Source organism: the organism of the source record quoted next, assembly GCF_019968955.1.
Source record: "MAG: Porospora cf. gigantea A chromosome Unknown PgA_NODE_491_length_16644_cov_347.212, whole genome shotgun sequence".
NCBI lineage: Eukaryota > Apicomplexa > Conoidasida > Eugregarinorida > Porosporidae > Porospora > Porospora cf. gigantea A.
This window is the reverse complement of record NW_027151726.1, coordinates 1-16,644: the sequence shown is the minus strand read 5'-3', so window position 1 is coordinate 16,644 and position 16,644 is coordinate 1. Positions and strand designations below refer to the sequence as shown.

The following is a 16,644-nucleotide window of genomic DNA, read 5'->3' as shown; positions in this document are numbered from 1 at the left end:
CTGCTGCCTACGCGACGGGGCTTCTCTGCGCCCGCCGCCTGCTTAAACAGATGAACATGGACTCGCACTTCGTCGGCGTCGAGGAGGCTGATGGTGAGAGCTTCAACATCGAGGACGACTGCGAGCGCAAGCCTTTCTACTGCGTGCTTGACAAGGGTTTGGCTCGAGTCACCACTGGCGCTCGTGTCTTTGGCGCTATGAAGGGAGCTGTCGATGGTGGCCTGAACATTCCCCACTCCGTAAAGAGGTTCCCAGGCTACGACAAGGAGTCGAAGTCCTACGACGCCTCCGTACATCGCGACAGAATCTTTGCTTCCCATGTGGCAGAGCATATGAAGCTGCTCCAGGAGGAGGACGAGGATGAGCTCAACCGACACTACGCCAACTACGTGAAGGCAGGCATCAACGGTGAAAACCTCGAGGAGACTATTGAGAAGGTCCATGCCGCTATTCGTTCCAACCCTGACCGAGTGAAGTCTGAGAGGAAGCTGACACCGGTTTGCAAGCGAGACGGCACGATGATCAAGACCAGCACAGCGTCTTACCCGCGCCCTAAGGCTCTCAACAAGGAGCAGAGATACCAGCGCCTGCAGAAGAAGCTTGCTCTGTACGCCGAGAAGATGGCTGAGGAGGATGATTCAGAGTGATTTGATGACCCTTAGATGACAAACAGACACCCTGATGCGATACAAAGCTTCTGGACAGGTTTCAGATGACATGTGGGTAACACTCAAGGCGAAGAGCCTTCCAAACAATCTGCCAATATGCGACTGCGGTAAGAACCGCGAGGCCGAGCAGTGCAATATCAGGAATCCCTGAGACGTAGCCATACCACAGCGGCCCCGCGGTCATCGCTGCTGTGCCCCATAGACGTAGAGGCAAACGAACACCAGCTGCAGGGAAAGCCACCAGAGCAGTGCTGAGGTGTGATAGAAGCTCCGCGAGCGCCAGAGAGTACACGTGAGGCCTGCCCGCCAGCAGGACGATAACGACAACTCCGAGTGTAACTCTCTGTGCTCGTATTTTGGATGCTAGCCATGAATCGTCCGCCACAATTGTAGGTCTGATGTCCAGACTCCCAGCTACGCTCATTACAGCCAGCACGACGCAGTACAGCTGCAGGCTGAGCGCCGCAACTTCCCATTTGTCACCGAACAGCAGCCTGATCAGACTCGGAGCCACCGCCGCACCAACCACCACACCCAAGATACCGAGGCTTCCCTCCAAGGAGACCCACCGCTGCGCGGAGGCGCCGGATTTGTCGGGGTCCATGTGGATCGAGGCAGTGGCCGAATCTTCGAGAGTCGCGAACAGCGTACGCACTGGGACGCCGCCCAGAGCACAGACGAAGCCCCATATTCCTAGGACGTCTGCAGGATAGAGCCACATAGCAATTAGGGAAGTGGTCTCTTGAGTCAGCAATTTCTGTCCGGCAAGCATCCATAGAGTCTCCGGGCGGACGTTGGAATATGTACTTTCTGTGTCGGGTGCAGGCCATGAATAGAAGTACCACCACCAAACGCAAGAGAATGCAAGGTCGCCCACGACGGCACTGGTCTCAGCGTCGACCGTCTGCAGAGCAAGCACAACCAGCGCCCGCATGCAGGTCGCCAGGGCCTCCGCACTGCCTCTGGCGCCGTCGGTGGCGTACGACCTTACCACGTAGGGCTCGGCAGCACCTTCTATCGCCAGGCTAGCTGCGAACAGGGCAGCAGGCAGACCACGCAGAGACGTGAAAGACATGACAGTGGCGCTCCATGCGCCATAGAGCGGCAGCAAATGAGCACAATTGCCCGTTCTCAGACCAGTGACCCTCAAGACCTCCTTTAAGGGGTAGACACACAGACGCCGCTGGAAACCGAGACGAGAGACGGCCCCGAAGGTGAGGGGGTTCAGCCGGCGTACCTGCAGCAGCGACGCCACGACGCTCGTCGCTCGGACAAGCATTGCTTGAATAACCATCTTATGTCCCGTTTTCGCTCAAATGTTTAACTGATCTCTGAACAGCTTGCCATTCCGTCCTCCACTTGTTGCGAATAGGCTTGGGTCTCCTGCTTCGCTCAAATGTTTAACTGATCTCGCAACAGCTTGCCTATGCGAATCTCGTGACACATTCCGTCCTCCACTTGTTGCGAATAGGCTTGGGTCTCCTGAAAGGTTGTCATCGGGTCAAGACGGCGGATAATGCGACGTATATCCTGAGAAAGAGTCGCGTCTTCCGCCTGGGCGACCACTTTCGCATTCTCTGTGATCTTCACGAAGTTGCCTTGGATTTGGTAGGTTGCAGTACGCCTGGGACGTCCGCTCTTGTGTTCAATCTCCCTCAGATGCCAGGTGTCGTCCTTAGTTTTTCGCAGTTCGCGCTCGTAGAACCGATTTTCGTTGCCGATGCAGGCGCGGTAGAGCTGTCCTTTCTCCGGGTTGAAGCATCGATCCAAGATGTGGAGTACGGATTTACGCAGTGCCTTAGGTCCGGAAAAGTCTCCTAGTTGCTGTAGCTGCGACAAGTTAGCCCGCTCACGCGGATTCAGCTCGATCCATCCGAGGTTCTGGCCGTTCCTTACAATTTGGACTGCCTTGCCGTGGTCGATGAGCGTTATCTCGACGCGGCCGCCAGAGGAGAGATCTATCGTTTCCTTGATTTGCAGGGCAGGTCCTGGCTCGACTGTCTGAATGAGTCCTCGAACTGGCACCCCCATAGAGACTTGAGGGACTATGGCGACTTGGCGGGGTTTTGGCCACTGTAGCAGGCTGTACACCAGAGGTATCGGCTGGGATGCACTGCCTACGTGCCGCGAACCTTGCACTGTCGTAGTCCAGAGCTTCCGCTGGTCGGTGGACATCAACAGCCTGATTGTGGCCTTCGAATTCAAGTCGATGACGCATTCGAATCCGGACGAAGTGTGCTCTATGGAGTAACGAATGTGGCGAGTCATCATCGGGAACTTGAAATCTTCCGTGATGGCGGCCGTGTCTTGGGAGTCCGGTTTGCTGCGGATACGTCGCCGCATGACAATCGGCCCCGACACAGTGCCCAGGTATGTCACGAACTCTGGCGCCACCATGAAGCTCTCAATGTCGGTGGTCTCCCCTTGTTTTCGTTCTTGGCGACGATTCAAGGTGTCGTCATCGGGCTGACTCAAGCTGATGGAGGACCGAGACAGTCCAGAATTTAATTTGTACCCTTGGTTCATCGTCTTATGTTTTACCTTGTGATCTGAGTTATGATTGTAGCAGCGCTCACTGACGATTTCTATCACTTCTCTCTCCACGCCGCGACGATAGACCTTTAACGACCTCTTATTGCCAAGGGTCACCACCAGTCTCAGGACGCCAGAGTGGTAATCATACTTGGTCTGATTTTTCTGGAAGTCTTTAGTGACCATAGTCTGGAAGTTGGGTGCGGACACCTCGACATGTTGCATTTTTTTGTTGACCTTCACACTGATGGTGTCCATATTGTGCTTGGCAGGCACATCTGCAATGGTCGACAGTAGACGACCCACATAAGCATCAGTGCTGGAGACTATGCCGTCCCGAGTGAGGTTTGCTGATGTCTTGGATGAGCTCGCATTTTCAGCTACAGCTTTCAACGCATCCATCGCTGGTGCCATTAATGTCTCTAGAAACCGTCTTACTCGGTCGAAGCGCGATTCCGCGACCGCTGACGGGTTGTCCCCAGTGAATACGTTCTCGTCTAGGATACGCGTCAAAGTATCGGGAACACCGTTGTCTGCCGGCTGTACTAATGAGAGTAATGAGGCGAGGGCCACGGGAATCAGCCTGTTTGGCTCGTTTGGCTCGTTGTATCTGACTCGCATCGAATTGAGTCAATTACACAATCTAAACGCGACAAGCGTGACCCCACTGGCAACAACTAAAACATAATGACTCTAAAACCTTATAGTGAAGCGACGGCTCTACTCTACCGCATACGTGAACATGTAAGAGAGGTGGGGTTTAGAGGCCGCAAGCAATCAGCAGCTCAGGGCCTATGTAGATGGATGGCAAGCAGTTAAGAACCAGCTGCTGCTACCGCAGGAGGAGACTGCTCCTCCGGAGCACTCCCATCGTCGAGTGAAACGAAGCCAGCAGAGGTCGCAACCTTACGTTGCGACCTCTGTTTCGTGTTCTCAGGGAGCCCAGATCTGAACACGAATGTGTTTTGTTTTCAATGCCAGAACTTGAAGGATGCTTAGCGCTTTCCCTTGCCAGTGGCCTTCTTCAATCCGGCGTCGGTGAAGTTCGCTACAGCCTTCAGCCCCTCCTCTACCGAGTGCCGAGACAGCTCTCCCGGCACAACCAATCGCACGCTGGTTCGAACCTCTCTTGCAGACAGTGTATCCTTCTTGGTGATCTTACACAGCCTGCTGGCTTCCGACGCCAGCTTGTCGAAAACGTCAAGCACGAATGAGTTCATGATCACGATAGCCTTCTTCGTGATGCCGATCTCTGGGTGTACCTGGCGCAGCACTTTGAAGATGTAGGAATGGAAGTGCTCTGCCTTCTTCTTTCGGTTGACTTTCTTGGCATCCTTGACTGGTGTTACGACAGGCTTGGAGGACGACGCTACCATCTCCCAAGTAATTTGCTGTTTCCAGTAGTGGTTGTCATACACTTGGGCTCGGTCCATGCGGACCGTCATTGGTCGAGTGTTAGCCTGACAGATGAGCAGCAGACGTAACGAAACTTCCCTATGATCGGTTCCTCACACATACTCATACTCCCACTCGCCTTCCTCCTCATCATCATCATCATCATCGTAGTACTCGTACTCGTCGTCCTCCCCCTCCGCCTTTGACGTCTCTCCTTGGACAGTGCCCCTGATCGCGTTTTTTATGGCGCCGGTCTTTTCCTTGACGGCTTCGCGGAGCTCTTGGAAGCCGCTCTTTTTAGCCACATCCACCTTTTTCATATGCGTTTGCACTTCCTCTTCGTCCTCCTCCTCTTCATCCTCCTCCTCTTCATCCTCCTCGTACTCGTAGCCATCGTACTCATCCTCATTCTCATCTAGTTGGACTACATTTGGGTCCTCAATGACAAGACCCATCAACGCTCTGATTATCGGAAACTTGGAAGGAGTATCAGGGGTCCAAGAATCGGGATCAGGTTTAGACAGGACTCCCCCAAAGAGATCTGCCGCTAGTGTTAACTCAAGTCCGTTTCGCTTCGATTCGCCCACGAGTTTTTTGAGGAGCATACCAATATACCGCAGGGTGGTTCGTGTGATGAGAGGACGCTTCGAGAGGAGGGCCTGTAAGCATTTCCTCTGTGCTACTTTCGGACAGTCAGCTCCATTCGACCCCAAACGCGATAGAATCTGGTCAAAGCTTGTGGGCCCTAGGATCCCTCCCGGAATGGACCCGAGCACCACCAGCATAGTGCGGCATATCGCAGGAACGTTTAGAGGGCACAGGTTCCAGGCAGATAATCCCCCCTCCAAGCAGCTTAAAACTTTCGCCATGGAGGCCTGGGAGACGGGACTCATAAAGAGAAGCTTCTCCTGAAACACGCTCCGTTGTAACAGAGCAGCCGACAGGGAAGTGAGCCACTCGGGAACTGGGGGGAGGCCCCAGGCAGGTCGGGAATGCGCGTTCTCCAGAGCGCCCATCACATGCACTTCCCGGCCGTCCTGCTTCAAAGATGCGGCGGAAACATAATCCAGAATCCGTTTGCCTTCGTGGAGGAACATAAGGTCCTGTAGCTTCTCGAGGCTGTCGACGTAAACTACTCGTCGTTTGAAGGACTCCGACTGCTGCTCCTGGTCAAGGGCCAGCCCTGTGGAGACTCCAGGGTGTAGGAAGTAGATTCGCCGCAGGTTCTCTTTCAGAGACAGAGAGAGGACCTCGAAAGATCTGGCAAGGACGGTAATCGAGAAGTCAATAAGCGGTTGGCACCCAGCCATGCACACTACCATCACCCAGTGGAATGCCTGGATCGTCTCTCTGAGGCTTACAGCCAGCATCTGGCTTACGCGGTAGGCACGTTCTTCTGTTTCGATGCCCCCACTCTCGGGGCTTAGTACGAGGCATAGCTCGTTCTGCACTGTGGTGCCGGCCACTTGAATGATTGGAGTCGACTCCAGCGAGGAGAAGTCCAGAGCAGCCCACTGCTTCTTAATGTCATCGATTGACCCCAACCGTGTCTCTTGCTCACCGATGTCGAAATTGAATGGCATCGCCAATTCCTACACGTACAACGGGAAATGTCCTTTTACATCTCGATGGGGAACGCCAACTGTGGCTGTTTCGACGAGTCCGTCGGTCGCAAATACGGGGAACGACCCAAGTCTGGCCGTCAGCAGTATACTCGAGACCAGCTGAGGTCACCTTTCGATGAGTGAGGCGTCGATGACTCAGATACAGACCCGTTCCAATCCCTGCTAGCGCAAGCCGAGCCAGGACCGTCAAGGCAAGGTACCCTCGACTCACAGCTTATGACTGGGAAGAGCGGTCGCGAACCATATCGAAGATAGAAGAGGTGTATGGTATTAAGTGGCGAGAGTGATCGTGTGTGAAGTACTTTCTGTGAGATACTTTATATAGGGCAGTCAAGTAGTTGTTCACTTCTGAAGCGAGCTCAGGTGCTTTTTCAAGAACTGGAATGCTTGCGTGTCGAGTCCGTACTCGGTGATAACAGCGACGCCGCATCCTACAACCTTACGAGGGTTGCCGTCGCGATCGATCTTACAGAGACCGCACATCTCGCCCAGTGTCTTCTGGTTGGGAATGTGAATGATGGGAACGCTCTTCTCCTCGCAGAGAGCCTTGATGAGCTTCGTGTAAGCCTCCTCCTCGACGGAGTCGGCCAGGAAACAAACGTGAGCACGTCCTCCATCGATGACCTTCACACACTCGTGAATGCCGCGACGCAGTCCGTCGCTCTTCAACGCCGTCTTGATGACCTGCTCCACAGCTACGCCAAGGTCGGTGATCTCCTCTTGCGCCTCAACAAGCGTGGCATCATTCGTGACTGAAGGGAGTACGTCCGCCATTGCTACACGACCTCGACCAATTCGCAAATACTTTGCCCGTTCTGTCCCCGAGCAGTTGCGACATCACCACACAGCGTTTGCTAGACTGTCATACAGTTCGCCTTGGTCGTCGTCACTCCACTTCACGTCAACTACAGGGGTCAGGGACGGGACCTCCTGTCTGTCTGCTTCTGCCTCGAGATCTGGGTTGTCTACGAAAGGGGACGCCCTGGGAAGGGCCTGTCGAGGCACTAGCGGTTTCTGGGGACTGGGGGTACTGTTCTCCACAAGAGTGGGGGAGTCTGCGGCGGGTGCCTTCATGGTCACGGTTGCGTCGAGGTCTTCCTCTCTTTCCAACACATCGATTTGAGTGTCGTCTAGCCCTTTCCAGAGGTGAGTCGCGCCTTCCGACGCCCCCGACAACAACAGATGCATGTCTTGATCGGGAATGGTCTGTACAGCCATGACGTTGGCCCTCCCAAAAGGATCGTCGAAATGTGCTCGCCACGAACCTCGGTGGGTTGTCTTGTGGTTCCGGTCGAGAGTGAACAGCGATATCGACCCACCTGCGTGCCCTACGTACACTCTGGTGGAGAGCGTCAGGGGGGGATCCGGGTGGTGCACCTCCAGACTAACGCCTCGGCAGTTCGCTGCGCTGCTGTGGAAGCCAGCAAGACACAGCGTAGCCTCCACGGGGAACAGAAGTTCCTTGGGCGCCTTGGGCATTGTCTGTATCACAAAAGTGTAACGCGCTCACATCAGCAATGGACAGCTCCGATTTGGTGTGAGCATCTCTCAGCGACGCGACAGAGAGCACTGAGATTTGCTCTCCTTGAGAGACGTAGAGCCTGTCTTCTACCGCGTCGATTTTGATGGCACAAACGCTTTCGCCAGCGACCGACAAGGAGTACAGGAACTGGGTTCGTGTACTTACGTCCACAACTAGGACTTGCCCTGTGGAACTGCCGACGAAAGCGATTCTACGGGGCTTCTCGCCTGGCCTCAAAGGAGTCATCACCAGAAGCGCACCCTTTGTTAGTTTGGCGCCCCGATCGAGACGCGAGGCCAGCCTTCCACCCGCGACAACCTGCAAGCAGACTCCAGAACCCCTTGATACCAGCTCGTCCTCGTCATTACCGCGGTCTTGGCTGAATTCAACCACTCTGATGGCGTGGTCGTACCCTACAGTCAACATGACAGGGATCGTGGATCTCCAGTTGCTCACAGACCCGTCAGAGGTGAGATGATATGGAATGCTGTCAACAAGGTCCAGGGACAAGACCATTTCGTCGTGGTGGGCGTCGATGGGCTTGTCGAAAGGCAGCAGTTCAAAGGCGTCGGTATTCACAGTCGAGAAACCGAAAGCATAGATCTTCCCTTTGCCCCCTGCAACAACTACCGTCTGCAAGCTCTCGCAGTAGGCGAGACACCTGATCCGCTGCGTGAACGGGACATCGCACAAATTTTTGAAGGATATCCACTCCGAGTTGTCAGCGTCCAGCGCCCAAACTGCTATCATGCCCAACTCCTCAGGTTCGATCAGGGACCATGCCCTCCCAAGCCGCGCCATTTGAGACGCTTCCTCCATGGCAACAAACAGGAGTCTCTGCGTGGGGTCGTAGCGAAGACCGGACACTGCGAAACGTCCTTCGATGGCGCTGGCGAACATCTCCGGCCGAGCAAACTCCGGCGCCTCGCCCGTATTTTCGGTGAACCTGAGGAAGCTCATCATCGGCGGAGACGTGCGGGTATCTGGCCTTCGAAGGCAGTCTGTCAGGAAGGACTGCAGGCCACGAAGCCGCGCCTTTAACGCTAGGAAATCTTGTGGCCGAAAGAAGGTTTTAGGCGGTAACGGGGGCAATGCTGTTATGTCCATCGCTCGCATATCGGCTTGGAGCCTACAGAATTCCGAGTACCTCTTGTCCACGACCCATGACAACTGGCCGTACTGCACGTGTATATGGAAGAGGAATGTAGAGTTGTCAGGTTTGACCGAGTACTGCGCTATTCTCGCACTGAAACGGTGGAGATCCATAGAATTCGGAGAAATTTAGTCACGGCCGCCGCGGCAACACTGCACCTAGCGGCCTAATTACGCGTCAGCCGCTAAACGGACAGGCTTAGAGGCTCGCCGCTGCGAATTGAGTTCTTAATGATGCGGAGTACCATAGGGCCCTTAGCGTGTAGCCACTTGTGGCACCATAGAGCAGCTGGAAACGGTAGTGTCGGGATGGTGCACGCGCACAGCAGAGGTTTGGGGGCCGCAGCTGCGTCGATCCATCCGTTGAAGTGCTCCAGTCGGTCCAGAACGGACGTTATGGTGCTTCGGAGAGGCATAGAACCGGCCGCTAAGTCTTCGGGGCAGGTACAATTGCCCCTCTTCGGAAAAGCGACGACATGTTGGCGAGGTATTCTGGGAAGGATCAGCAGTTCGGATGCGATTAGAACGGAAAGCTGTTGTACGGGGCATTGGAGAGCGGTCACGAGTCGTTGTGCTTGCATGATTGCAACGTCGTGAAAGGCCAGCAGAGATGTGGTCCATGAGCGGATGCAAGCGGTTGCATAGCATGGCTCATGAGGGAGTGGCCGTCCTACCATGCGCCAGTGGGTCATGATCAATGCCAGTTCAGGTTTCAACACCGTGGCCGACATGACACCAGCGGAAACGGAAAGCGTTCTTAGACCGGAGAGTGTGAAGGTGCGAGCCAGGCGAACGAAGTGCCGACTAGGCACCTCTGGAACCTCAATAAATCTCACCCACAGCGCGGTACCAGGCAAGCCCAGAAGCTTCACCCAGCGCCAGCAAACGGGACCCCAGACACGCTCCACTGTGGCCGCCTGGGGCAGGCCACGTAGAGTGTCCAGAAGGGACGGATCCGGGGGAACCCACTGGGTGTATGCGCGGTTGAATTCGGATGGTTTATAGTCATCCAAGCCGACGGTGTCAAAGAAGTTAGATTGGTGGAAGGAGTCGAATTGAGTGTGTAAACGGAATCCCAACGCGCAACTCAAATGGCCTACAAGCCAAGCCAGTCGTCTCGCCTCCTCCACAAGGCCACGAGAATGCAGAACGTCTCTCAGTCGCGCTATGACCTGGGCGACAAGCACCACAATGGCCGCCTCATCGGCACGGAATCTATGGGCTGCGACAAGCATTTCATTCCAGCTGGGCGTTGAAAGCTCGCAAACGTCCAGCGGATCATCTCCAGGATGCATGCAGTGCTTGGCCTGGTAGGAGCACCGTGATTGCAGTTTGGCGGTGTCAGTCGCCAGTTCATGCTTCTCCTCTTCAGAGAGCGCTTCCCACCGCCTCCTCGCGGTGCATTTCTGGATTCGGATGGTGTTATCTGGACTCCGACGCATGAGACGCGGACCCGTCCCTCTCAACCAATGAATCAGACGAACCGCCGTGTCCTGCGACGAGGCGCAAACGGCTGCCAAGTCATCCGCCAAAAGAGAGCATGTCGTACTCAAAGCAAACCTTTGTAACTCTTCGGTGAGGCACAGAGGTACGTTCGAACGCCGCCAGCTGTAGCTACGGCCCAGGACGCCCATCTCTTTGGTAATGGACAGGTTCAGTTCCAGCCGGATGTTGATGGATGCTGTCACGGTGCAATAAGGACAGCGCCGAGAAGTGAAGATACAGCTGCAGTTCACCACTTGGTTGGGGTCGAGTGTGGACAGCTCTTTTTGGAGGTTCAAGTCCACCATGTCGGCCCGTCGCAGACCGGATTGTCGGTAAACGCCGTCGATGCCTGTAGGAAGCAGCATCTCCAGCAAGAATGGAAGTGGTCCCCGAGTTTGGAAGTGAGCGGGAACCGTGAACCTCACTCCGAGGTGGTGGCACACGAATTGCCAAAGCGTTGAGAACTCCTGGAAGGACATCCCACGTGCGGCCAGCGCCTGCGCCATCACAGGACCAACAACTGATGAGCTGTAGATATCTACCTTGGCGTTCGTGGGCGAATTCATTTGAGCCTTTGCCAATTCGGTCATCACGCGTGACAGCTGCGCGCCGAGCGCCGGCAGCTCCGGCATGTCCCTGACAGCCAACAGCAGGGCGTTGTACGCTCGGGCACGCCACATCTCGGCCCCTCGAAGTAGCACTGCAACAGCGGCTACGGAGGTTGAGGGAGCCGCCGCCTCCACAAATGTGCTGAGCTGCTCCAGGCAGGCCGCCGCTTGGCAGTAAGCCTCGCTGACGACGGGCGATGCCTGTACCACGTGTGCAACGCGGTCACAGGAAGCCAGAGTGAGTGAGACGCGACAGAGAGACATCATCAGGCCCCGTCCGTCTTTTGAGCAAGTATTCTGCGATCTCAAAAAAACTCGGAGTCCGAGGGCTACGGTGCGCCATCTTGGAAGCGATTGCATTTGCTGAAGGGCGCGAACCGTCTTGACTGCATCCGGCGACAGGATGTCACCACATATTGGAAAGCTCAACGTCTGCATGGGCTCTTCGACGGTCGAGGGTCTCTCACGTTGGGGAGGAGGCTGCACGTCAATCGAAGCGATCACATCATTGACGTCCACACCTCGGGGACGAGGCATATCCGCCTCGATTAGCGGATACGGAGCCCAGGGGGAACTATGTATCTTCACCGGCATCGCCTGGCAGTCCTTCGTTACAATGTCGCTGTGAACTGCCCGGTTCCGACCCGTCGGAGCCGATGAAGGTTTCGTTACCCCTGGGGCAACTTCGAAGACCAACTCAATAAGGTGGCGCTCGAGAATCGGTATCCGGTGTGACGGGCTAGCCGGTGGGCTCGCGATGCATAACTGTGCGGTCATGAAGTCTATTGCGCTAGCAGCAAGAGCTTCGAAGCCTTCGCCACAGTCTTCAACGAAGACCCTCACTATCTCGGTCCCAGCATGCGTGACCACCCGTCGATCCGCTTGCAGGTGCGCGAGTAGAGTCCTCAGAACAACACTGGTTTCCTCTCGGCCGACAGGAGAGTGCACAGGAGACGACCCGTCGGCCGGAAATCCGCACTGACAAAGCCACGTCTGAACATCGGCGGCGTCATTGGCCTGTGTCGAAAGGAGGAGACCCTCACTGAGAGTATATTAGCGGCTAGAGGCGAGTCGTAACCCTCGCAGTAAACCAGGCCGTGTGCCGTGTCAGCCAGAAGGCGAGAGCCAAGACTGAAGACGCCGCCGACGAAGGAAGGCGCTGTGTGTCGACCATCCTCGTCTCACATGTCAGAACGTAAGCTAACTGAACTTCAGGTGCCGTAACGGCCGATAGACCGGTAAGGTCGACTCGGCAGACAACCAGGCTCGGCAGCGACCACGACGGCACAGGGGCAGCGGTTGTGGGCTCCTCTTCAGCGATGTAACGGAGCGTGGGTAGTTTTCTGCGGGCCTTTTGGCGGGTCGCGTGGGCTGCCACCGCGGCTGCAGGATCGGGCGAGTTCCATCGGAAGGGATGCGGCCCTGGAGGACGACTCAGCTCCGGCGGAATAGGCATTTGATTCAAGTTAGGTGGGTCTACGGAAGCGAATGTCCAGCTTCGGCTTCGGCATATGGTGCCTGAAAAATCACAGCTTCCACATTGAGATTGCGTCGTAGTACCCACCGATCTGCGTTTGTGGGATGCTCGGAACCGAATCGCGCAAGATTTCAAAAGCAGCCGGAAGATTCGGGTATCCATGGAAGACTCACGGACAGAAAGCTGCTCACACACGCGTTTCAAATACCGCATCTGGGTTTGTATTTCAGACCGTAGTGCAAGGTAAATGAGACTTGTGGTGCACATATCACGGACCAGATGAAGCTTTGGCCGCATTCTGGCGTCGTAAGCGGAGAAAGGCTTGCGTCTCGCCTTGCAGTTCCACGGGACATCTGCAAATGTCGCATGCAAAGAGGGATATGTCAGTCCCACGAATTCGGTTCCACCAGTTATCGCACCAGACGCAGGCTGTCGGAAAAATGCGGGGGGAGTGTAGCCGATCGGAAACCTGACGAATTGTGAGTTCCGATAAATGAAAGTCTCCAGGGAATGTGCTACCTCTGACATGTCCGGAACGGACTGCAGCCATTTCAATGCGAAGTATTCCAGCGATCGAATATCTTCAGCGGACCAGGGCCCATCAATCTCCACGGCTTTAACAAGTCGCATCGCTAACATTTTACACTGCAGACACACTGAGTGGTCGCAAGCACAGGTGGATTTCGTCATGATGACCCGAGAAATGCTGAATTGAACAATGCACTCAAGGCAGTCGTATCTATCTCACATGTGAGCACGAAGACAGGTACTAATCCCCCGGTGGAGCTTCCAACGGAACGACGTCAAGCACGTCGGCTATTCGGAACCCACGAGCCATCAGCGTTGTCCCATCGGCACCCGAGCGGTAGCACGAATGCACCGTGCCCAGCGGGAAAGATCGAGTGCCCGTGGTCTCGTGGCGCAACGCGCGAAGGCTGAACTTGAGTGACCTGCTTCGTGTGGTTGGGGCTGCGTGTTGCAGCAGGGTGACCAGATCGCGAAGACTGCAGTCCAACCAGGCGTACAGATGATACTCTCTCACAGGGTCGCCTTCATCCCGCTGCTCGTAGTGCTGAGAAGCACGGAGGACTCGTAACAAGAACGGCGGCACGACTTTGCGATCTATGTGCCCCTTTTGCATCTCTGCTCGCCGTGGCCGGTCCAAGGGAGACCGTCGTGGCCGGGAATCCTTCTTCAGGACTGCGGAGGGGGATCTATGGTCGTAGGACCTTTGGCGCTCACGAGACCTCCTTCTTCTCGGAGCTTTCTCGCTGTAATCGTTGCGAGGCATATAGCGATTTTCTCACACTTTCACACTCTTCTCACGTTGAGAGTCCCGCTGCTCCGCCTCTAAGCATCATAACCATATGCACAGTGTTGCCAGCCTTTACTCCGGAACCCGCCAGAGTCTTCTCGTCGCTCATCTGTCGTCCTTCAAAGATCAATTTGATTTGCTCCTTTGTGACGCCATTCTTCGCCATCAGCTGCATCTTCAACTGGTCCACAGACCAGGATTCCTCAATGTCCATCTGGAAAGTCTCGCCTGTATTTGGGAGTGCCTGTCCAGTCACCATTCAGCAATCGCACGTTAATCTGCATCTTATATTATCGTTTTTATCGGTTTATGCAAGCACCCACTCTCAAAAAACTTTCAGCTGTCCTCTTGGTGGGTACTACGGGTTACTAGTGATGCCACTCACTTCAGTAAAAAATTGCGAGAGGAAGCCTTCGTGATTCCAGCATCGTCAGAGAGATGCCGGCGACTACTGGAGACCCGCTTGACAGTCTGGCGTCGTTCAGGAGGTCGCGGCGAGGGTAATAGAGGTCGTCGGGGAGAGGGGGCTATACGGGGCACATCGATCAGGTCCGTCCCAGGAGGAGAAGCGGTTGGGGTAAGCTCAGCAGGAGAGGCCACTGGAGGCTCAGCAGGAGAGGCCACTGGAGGCTCAGCAGGAGAGGCCACTGGAGGCTCAGCAGGAGAGGCTGTTGGGGTCAGCTCGGCAGGAGAGACAGTTGGAGTCAGCTCGGCTGGAGAGACAGTCATTGCTGGAGGCTCAACCACTGGTAATGGCGCATGTGCCATTGGTTCTGGAGATGATTGAACCTTCAAGGAAAGCGGAGACGGCGCTGCAGGCGTGACGACTGGCAGCGATGGAGGTTGAATCATTGGCGACCACGGTGCTACCGGAGAACTGTCAGCTGTTGGTGGGCGACTGGCCCTGTCTGCTGCTGTCAGGCGAGCCCTCTTCTCTTCATCTTTCTGGCGAGCCCTCTCAGCTCGGATGCGAGCACGCTCGGTCTTGTCGGGCTTCTCCGCTGGGGACGGCAGGAGTTCCTGTTGCGGACTGCGATGCTCTCCAATGCGAGTGAAAGTCTTCAGCGGCGTCTTCAGCCTGGCCGTCACCTCGGCGGCCCTAGTCACCATCTTTGGCTCAGGTCTGGCGTGCTTCAGCTTTGACGGGATCTTGGTCGTAGACGTGAGATTGTGGAAGGTCGGTTGTATCACGTCTGTTTGCCGTCCTCTAGAGTCTACCTCTGGTCGACACATCCGCAGCAGACGTAAACTCTCGTCCTCCAAAAGCACCTTCTGGAATGTCAGCTCGTCCAGCTCCGACTTCTGCGTCTGAATCAGGCGCTGTTGAGCTCGAACTTGCTCCATAAGTTTCCGCGTCGCGAAGCCATCGGTTTGGCTCTCCTCGGTTTTCCTAAGAACGTGAGTCTGGATCATACCTTGCAGGTGCCTTTCCTGCAGCATCAGGCGGTTGCAAGCGCACTGAAGGTCCTGCAGCCGGAAATCCATCCCCCTTTTCAGAAAGAGGACCTCTTCATCAGGAGTTTGCTTCAAGCGGCCGTCCGGGTCCAAAAAACGGGCCAAGCGCTTAGCGAGCTCCGCTTGGTCATCAAGTATGGCTCTATGGGCGGCCTCTACCTCTACCACGGACTCCTTGTACTCAGACGACAGCTTTTGAATCTCGTAACTACCTCTAGCAGCTGTTGGCAATGGTCGCGTCGCGACCCCGTCGCCATGCGCGTACGGGTTCCAGCCGTAGAGATTTTCAATGGTCGGCTCCATCACGGCACACACTTTTCGAGTGGAGCGTTCGCCATTACAGGGTGGAGGCTAAGCACACGGTCGGGCTGCTCGTGGGAGCGGTAGCATCGACGACGTCAGAGGTGTAATCATCGAGGGTAGAAGTCCATTCCTCGTTTAGTGCGCCTGCTGGTGAGCTCAGTTGGTGGTCGAATTGCGCCAGCTCTAACAACCCAGCGGCGGCCACTAGAAAGCGCTCCACCGCATCTGATTGCGGGTGGGTCAACGCTGGCGCTGCGGCTATGTCTCCCACCGCATGTGCCAACCTCATGACGGACTTCGACAGGGATACTATGCGTGGCGAATCGTGCATCTCAAACGCTGCAGATGGATTCGTAACCCCCAGCAAAACGTATATGCCTTGGTACAGCAAGGGAGCGTGTCGCCTGAGTACGTCTCGGGCTGAAGATGTCGTAACCAGGCCGCGAACGGCGTCACCGATCAGGTCGATTACAACAACCATCTGCTGAATGTCGACTACGGGGCGTAGCTCCAGCGATCGCACGACCTTCTGGTTTTGCACCACTTGTTGGGCTACTCGCAAGAAGGAGACCGAGGGCAAACGCGACGACAACAGCACCTGTAATTCAGTCAGGCTTAACTTCGAGACCGGCTCCGAGTCCAGCCTCCATACTGCTGGACTGTTGCCCGGCTCGCCTTTTGATAGCACGCCCACCATCATCAGCAAACCAAAAAGCCGCATGAAACGCGCAATTTAACAGTCAGATGAGATTGGCCAGCAGCGTCAGATGCTGCTTCATGTCGAAGCGCCTACATTTCGACTACCTGTATATCCTCTGCGAGGCGTTAGCCAGGGTGGCTCTGCTGCTGACAGCGATACTTTTTGCAACGCTGAAGTCGCCTTTCATCCGAGAGGTTCAACAAGACGACTGGCACTTATACAGTTACCCATACGCGGATGGCCAGATCCCTAGCCAGAAAGAGATGTTCCCCACCATGGACGCAGTATTCTACACCGGACTGGCGTCTGTGGCAGTTCTGATTGCGATGCCCATCCTGTTGCTGAAGATCAAGAAATGGTCTCTGAGGCTGGTCATCGAAGACTTGACTCTGTACGTAATGGGGGTG

The 16,644-nt window shown here is 55.5% G+C and overlaps 12 protein-coding genes across 17 annotated transcripts; 2 read left to right on the top strand and 10 right to left on the bottom strand.

Moving 5' to 3' along the window:
- Positions 1-50: 50 nt before the first annotated feature.
- KVP18_001474 (uncharacterized protein) lies at positions 51-647 on the top strand (the record flags this gene model as incomplete). The annotated part of the gene is made up of 1 exon (XM_067951537.1): positions 51-647. The coding sequence occupies one exon, from the start codon at positions 51-53 to the stop codon at positions 645-647; it is 597 nt and encodes a 198-aa protein (XP_067808205.1).
- Positions 648-708: 61 nt separating this feature from the next.
- Positions 709-1,962, bottom strand: KVP18_001481 (uncharacterized protein; the record flags this gene model as incomplete). Of its 2 annotated transcripts, none has more annotated exons than XM_067951546.1 (1): positions 709-1,962. In XM_067951546.1, the coding sequence occupies one exon, from the start codon at positions 1,960-1,962 to the stop codon at positions 709-711; it is 1,254 nt and encodes a 417-aa protein (XP_067808214.1). The 2 variants fall into 2 exon arrangements, with proteins under 2 accessions (XP_067808214.1, XP_067808215.1); XM_067951547.1 differs by having other exon boundaries at positions 709-1,947.
- Positions 1,963-2,060: 98 nt separating this feature from the next.
- On the bottom strand, positions 2,061-3,821 carry KVP18_001478 (uncharacterized protein; the record flags this gene model as incomplete). The annotated part of the gene is made up of 1 exon (XM_067951543.1): positions 2,061-3,821. The coding sequence occupies one exon, from the start codon at positions 3,819-3,821 to the stop codon at positions 2,061-2,063; it is 1,761 nt and encodes a 586-aa protein (XP_067808211.1).
- A 374-nt stretch (positions 3,822-4,195) lies between these two features.
- Positions 4,196-4,645, bottom strand: KVP18_001482 (uncharacterized protein; the record flags this gene model as incomplete). Its single annotated transcript, XM_067951548.1, has 1 exon — positions 4,196-4,645. One exon carries the CDS (start codon positions 4,643-4,645, stop codon positions 4,196-4,198), a length of 450 nt encoding a protein of 149 aa, XP_067808216.1.
- Positions 4,646-4,708: 63 nt separating this feature from the next.
- On the bottom strand, positions 4,709-6,178 carry KVP18_001471 (uncharacterized protein; the record flags this gene model as incomplete). Its single annotated transcript, XM_067951531.1, has 1 exon — positions 4,709-6,178. One exon carries the CDS (start codon positions 6,176-6,178, stop codon positions 4,709-4,711), a length of 1,470 nt encoding a protein of 489 aa, XP_067808200.1.
- A 384-nt stretch (positions 6,179-6,562) lies between these two features.
- On the bottom strand, positions 6,563-6,994 carry KVP18_001475 (uncharacterized protein; the record flags this gene model as incomplete). The annotated part of the gene is made up of 1 exon (XM_067951538.1): positions 6,563-6,994. One exon carries the CDS (start codon positions 6,992-6,994, stop codon positions 6,563-6,565), a length of 432 nt encoding a protein of 143 aa, XP_067808206.1.
- Positions 6,995-7,057: 63 nt separating this feature from the next.
- KVP18_001480 (uncharacterized protein) lies at positions 7,058-9,008 on the bottom strand (the record flags this gene model as incomplete). The annotated part of the gene is made up of 2 exons (XM_067951545.1): positions 7,058-7,702; positions 7,731-9,008. 2 exons carry the CDS (start codon positions 9,006-9,008, stop codon positions 7,058-7,060), a joined length of 1,923 nt encoding a protein of 640 aa, XP_067808213.1.
- A 71-nt stretch (positions 9,009-9,079) lies between these two features.
- KVP18_001472 (uncharacterized protein) lies at positions 9,080-13,094 on the bottom strand (the record flags this gene model as incomplete). Of its 3 annotated transcripts, XM_067951532.1 has the most annotated exons (3): positions 9,080-12,004; positions 12,031-12,146; positions 12,173-13,094. In XM_067951532.1, 3 exons carry the CDS (start codon positions 13,092-13,094, stop codon positions 9,080-9,082), a joined length of 3,963 nt encoding a protein of 1,320 aa, XP_067808201.1. The 3 variants fall into 3 exon arrangements, with proteins under 3 accessions (XP_067808201.1, XP_067808202.1, XP_067808203.1); XM_067951533.1 differs by lacking the exons at positions 12,031-12,146; positions 12,173-13,094 and having other exon boundaries at positions 9,080-11,764; XM_067951534.1 differs by lacking the exon at positions 9,080-12,004 and having other exon boundaries at positions 12,048-13,094.
- A 139-nt stretch (positions 13,095-13,233) lies between these two features.
- KVP18_001476 (uncharacterized protein) lies at positions 13,234-14,063 on the bottom strand (the record flags this gene model as incomplete). Of its 3 annotated transcripts, XM_067951539.1 has the most annotated exons (3): positions 13,234-13,735; positions 13,791-14,007; positions 14,036-14,063. In XM_067951539.1, 3 exons carry the CDS (start codon positions 14,061-14,063, stop codon positions 13,234-13,236), a joined length of 747 nt encoding a protein of 248 aa, XP_067808207.1. The 3 variants fall into 3 exon arrangements, with proteins under 3 accessions (XP_067808207.1, XP_067808208.1, XP_067808209.1); XM_067951540.1 differs by lacking the exons at positions 13,791-14,007; positions 14,036-14,063 and having other exon boundaries at positions 13,234-13,605; XM_067951541.1 differs by lacking the exons at positions 13,234-13,735; positions 14,036-14,063 and having other exon boundaries at positions 13,787-13,993.
- Positions 14,064-14,160: 97 nt separating this feature from the next.
- Positions 14,161-15,537, bottom strand: KVP18_001479 (uncharacterized protein; the record flags this gene model as incomplete). The annotated part of the gene is made up of 1 exon (XM_067951544.1): positions 14,161-15,537. The coding sequence occupies one exon, from the start codon at positions 15,535-15,537 to the stop codon at positions 14,161-14,163; it is 1,377 nt and encodes a 458-aa protein (XP_067808212.1).
- A 34-nt stretch (positions 15,538-15,571) lies between these two features.
- On the bottom strand, positions 15,572-16,258 carry KVP18_001473 (uncharacterized protein; the record flags this gene model as incomplete). Its single annotated transcript, XM_067951536.1, has 1 exon — positions 15,572-16,258. The coding sequence occupies one exon, from the start codon at positions 16,256-16,258 to the stop codon at positions 15,572-15,574; it is 687 nt and encodes a 228-aa protein (XP_067808204.1).
- A 56-nt stretch (positions 16,259-16,314) lies between these two features.
- On the top strand, positions 16,315-16,628 carry KVP18_001477 (uncharacterized protein; the record flags this gene model as incomplete). Its single annotated transcript, XM_067951542.1, has 1 exon — positions 16,315-16,628. A coding segment is annotated over one exon (314 nt), but the record flags the coding sequence as incomplete, so codon positions are not given.
- Positions 16,629-16,644: the final 16 nt, after the last annotated feature.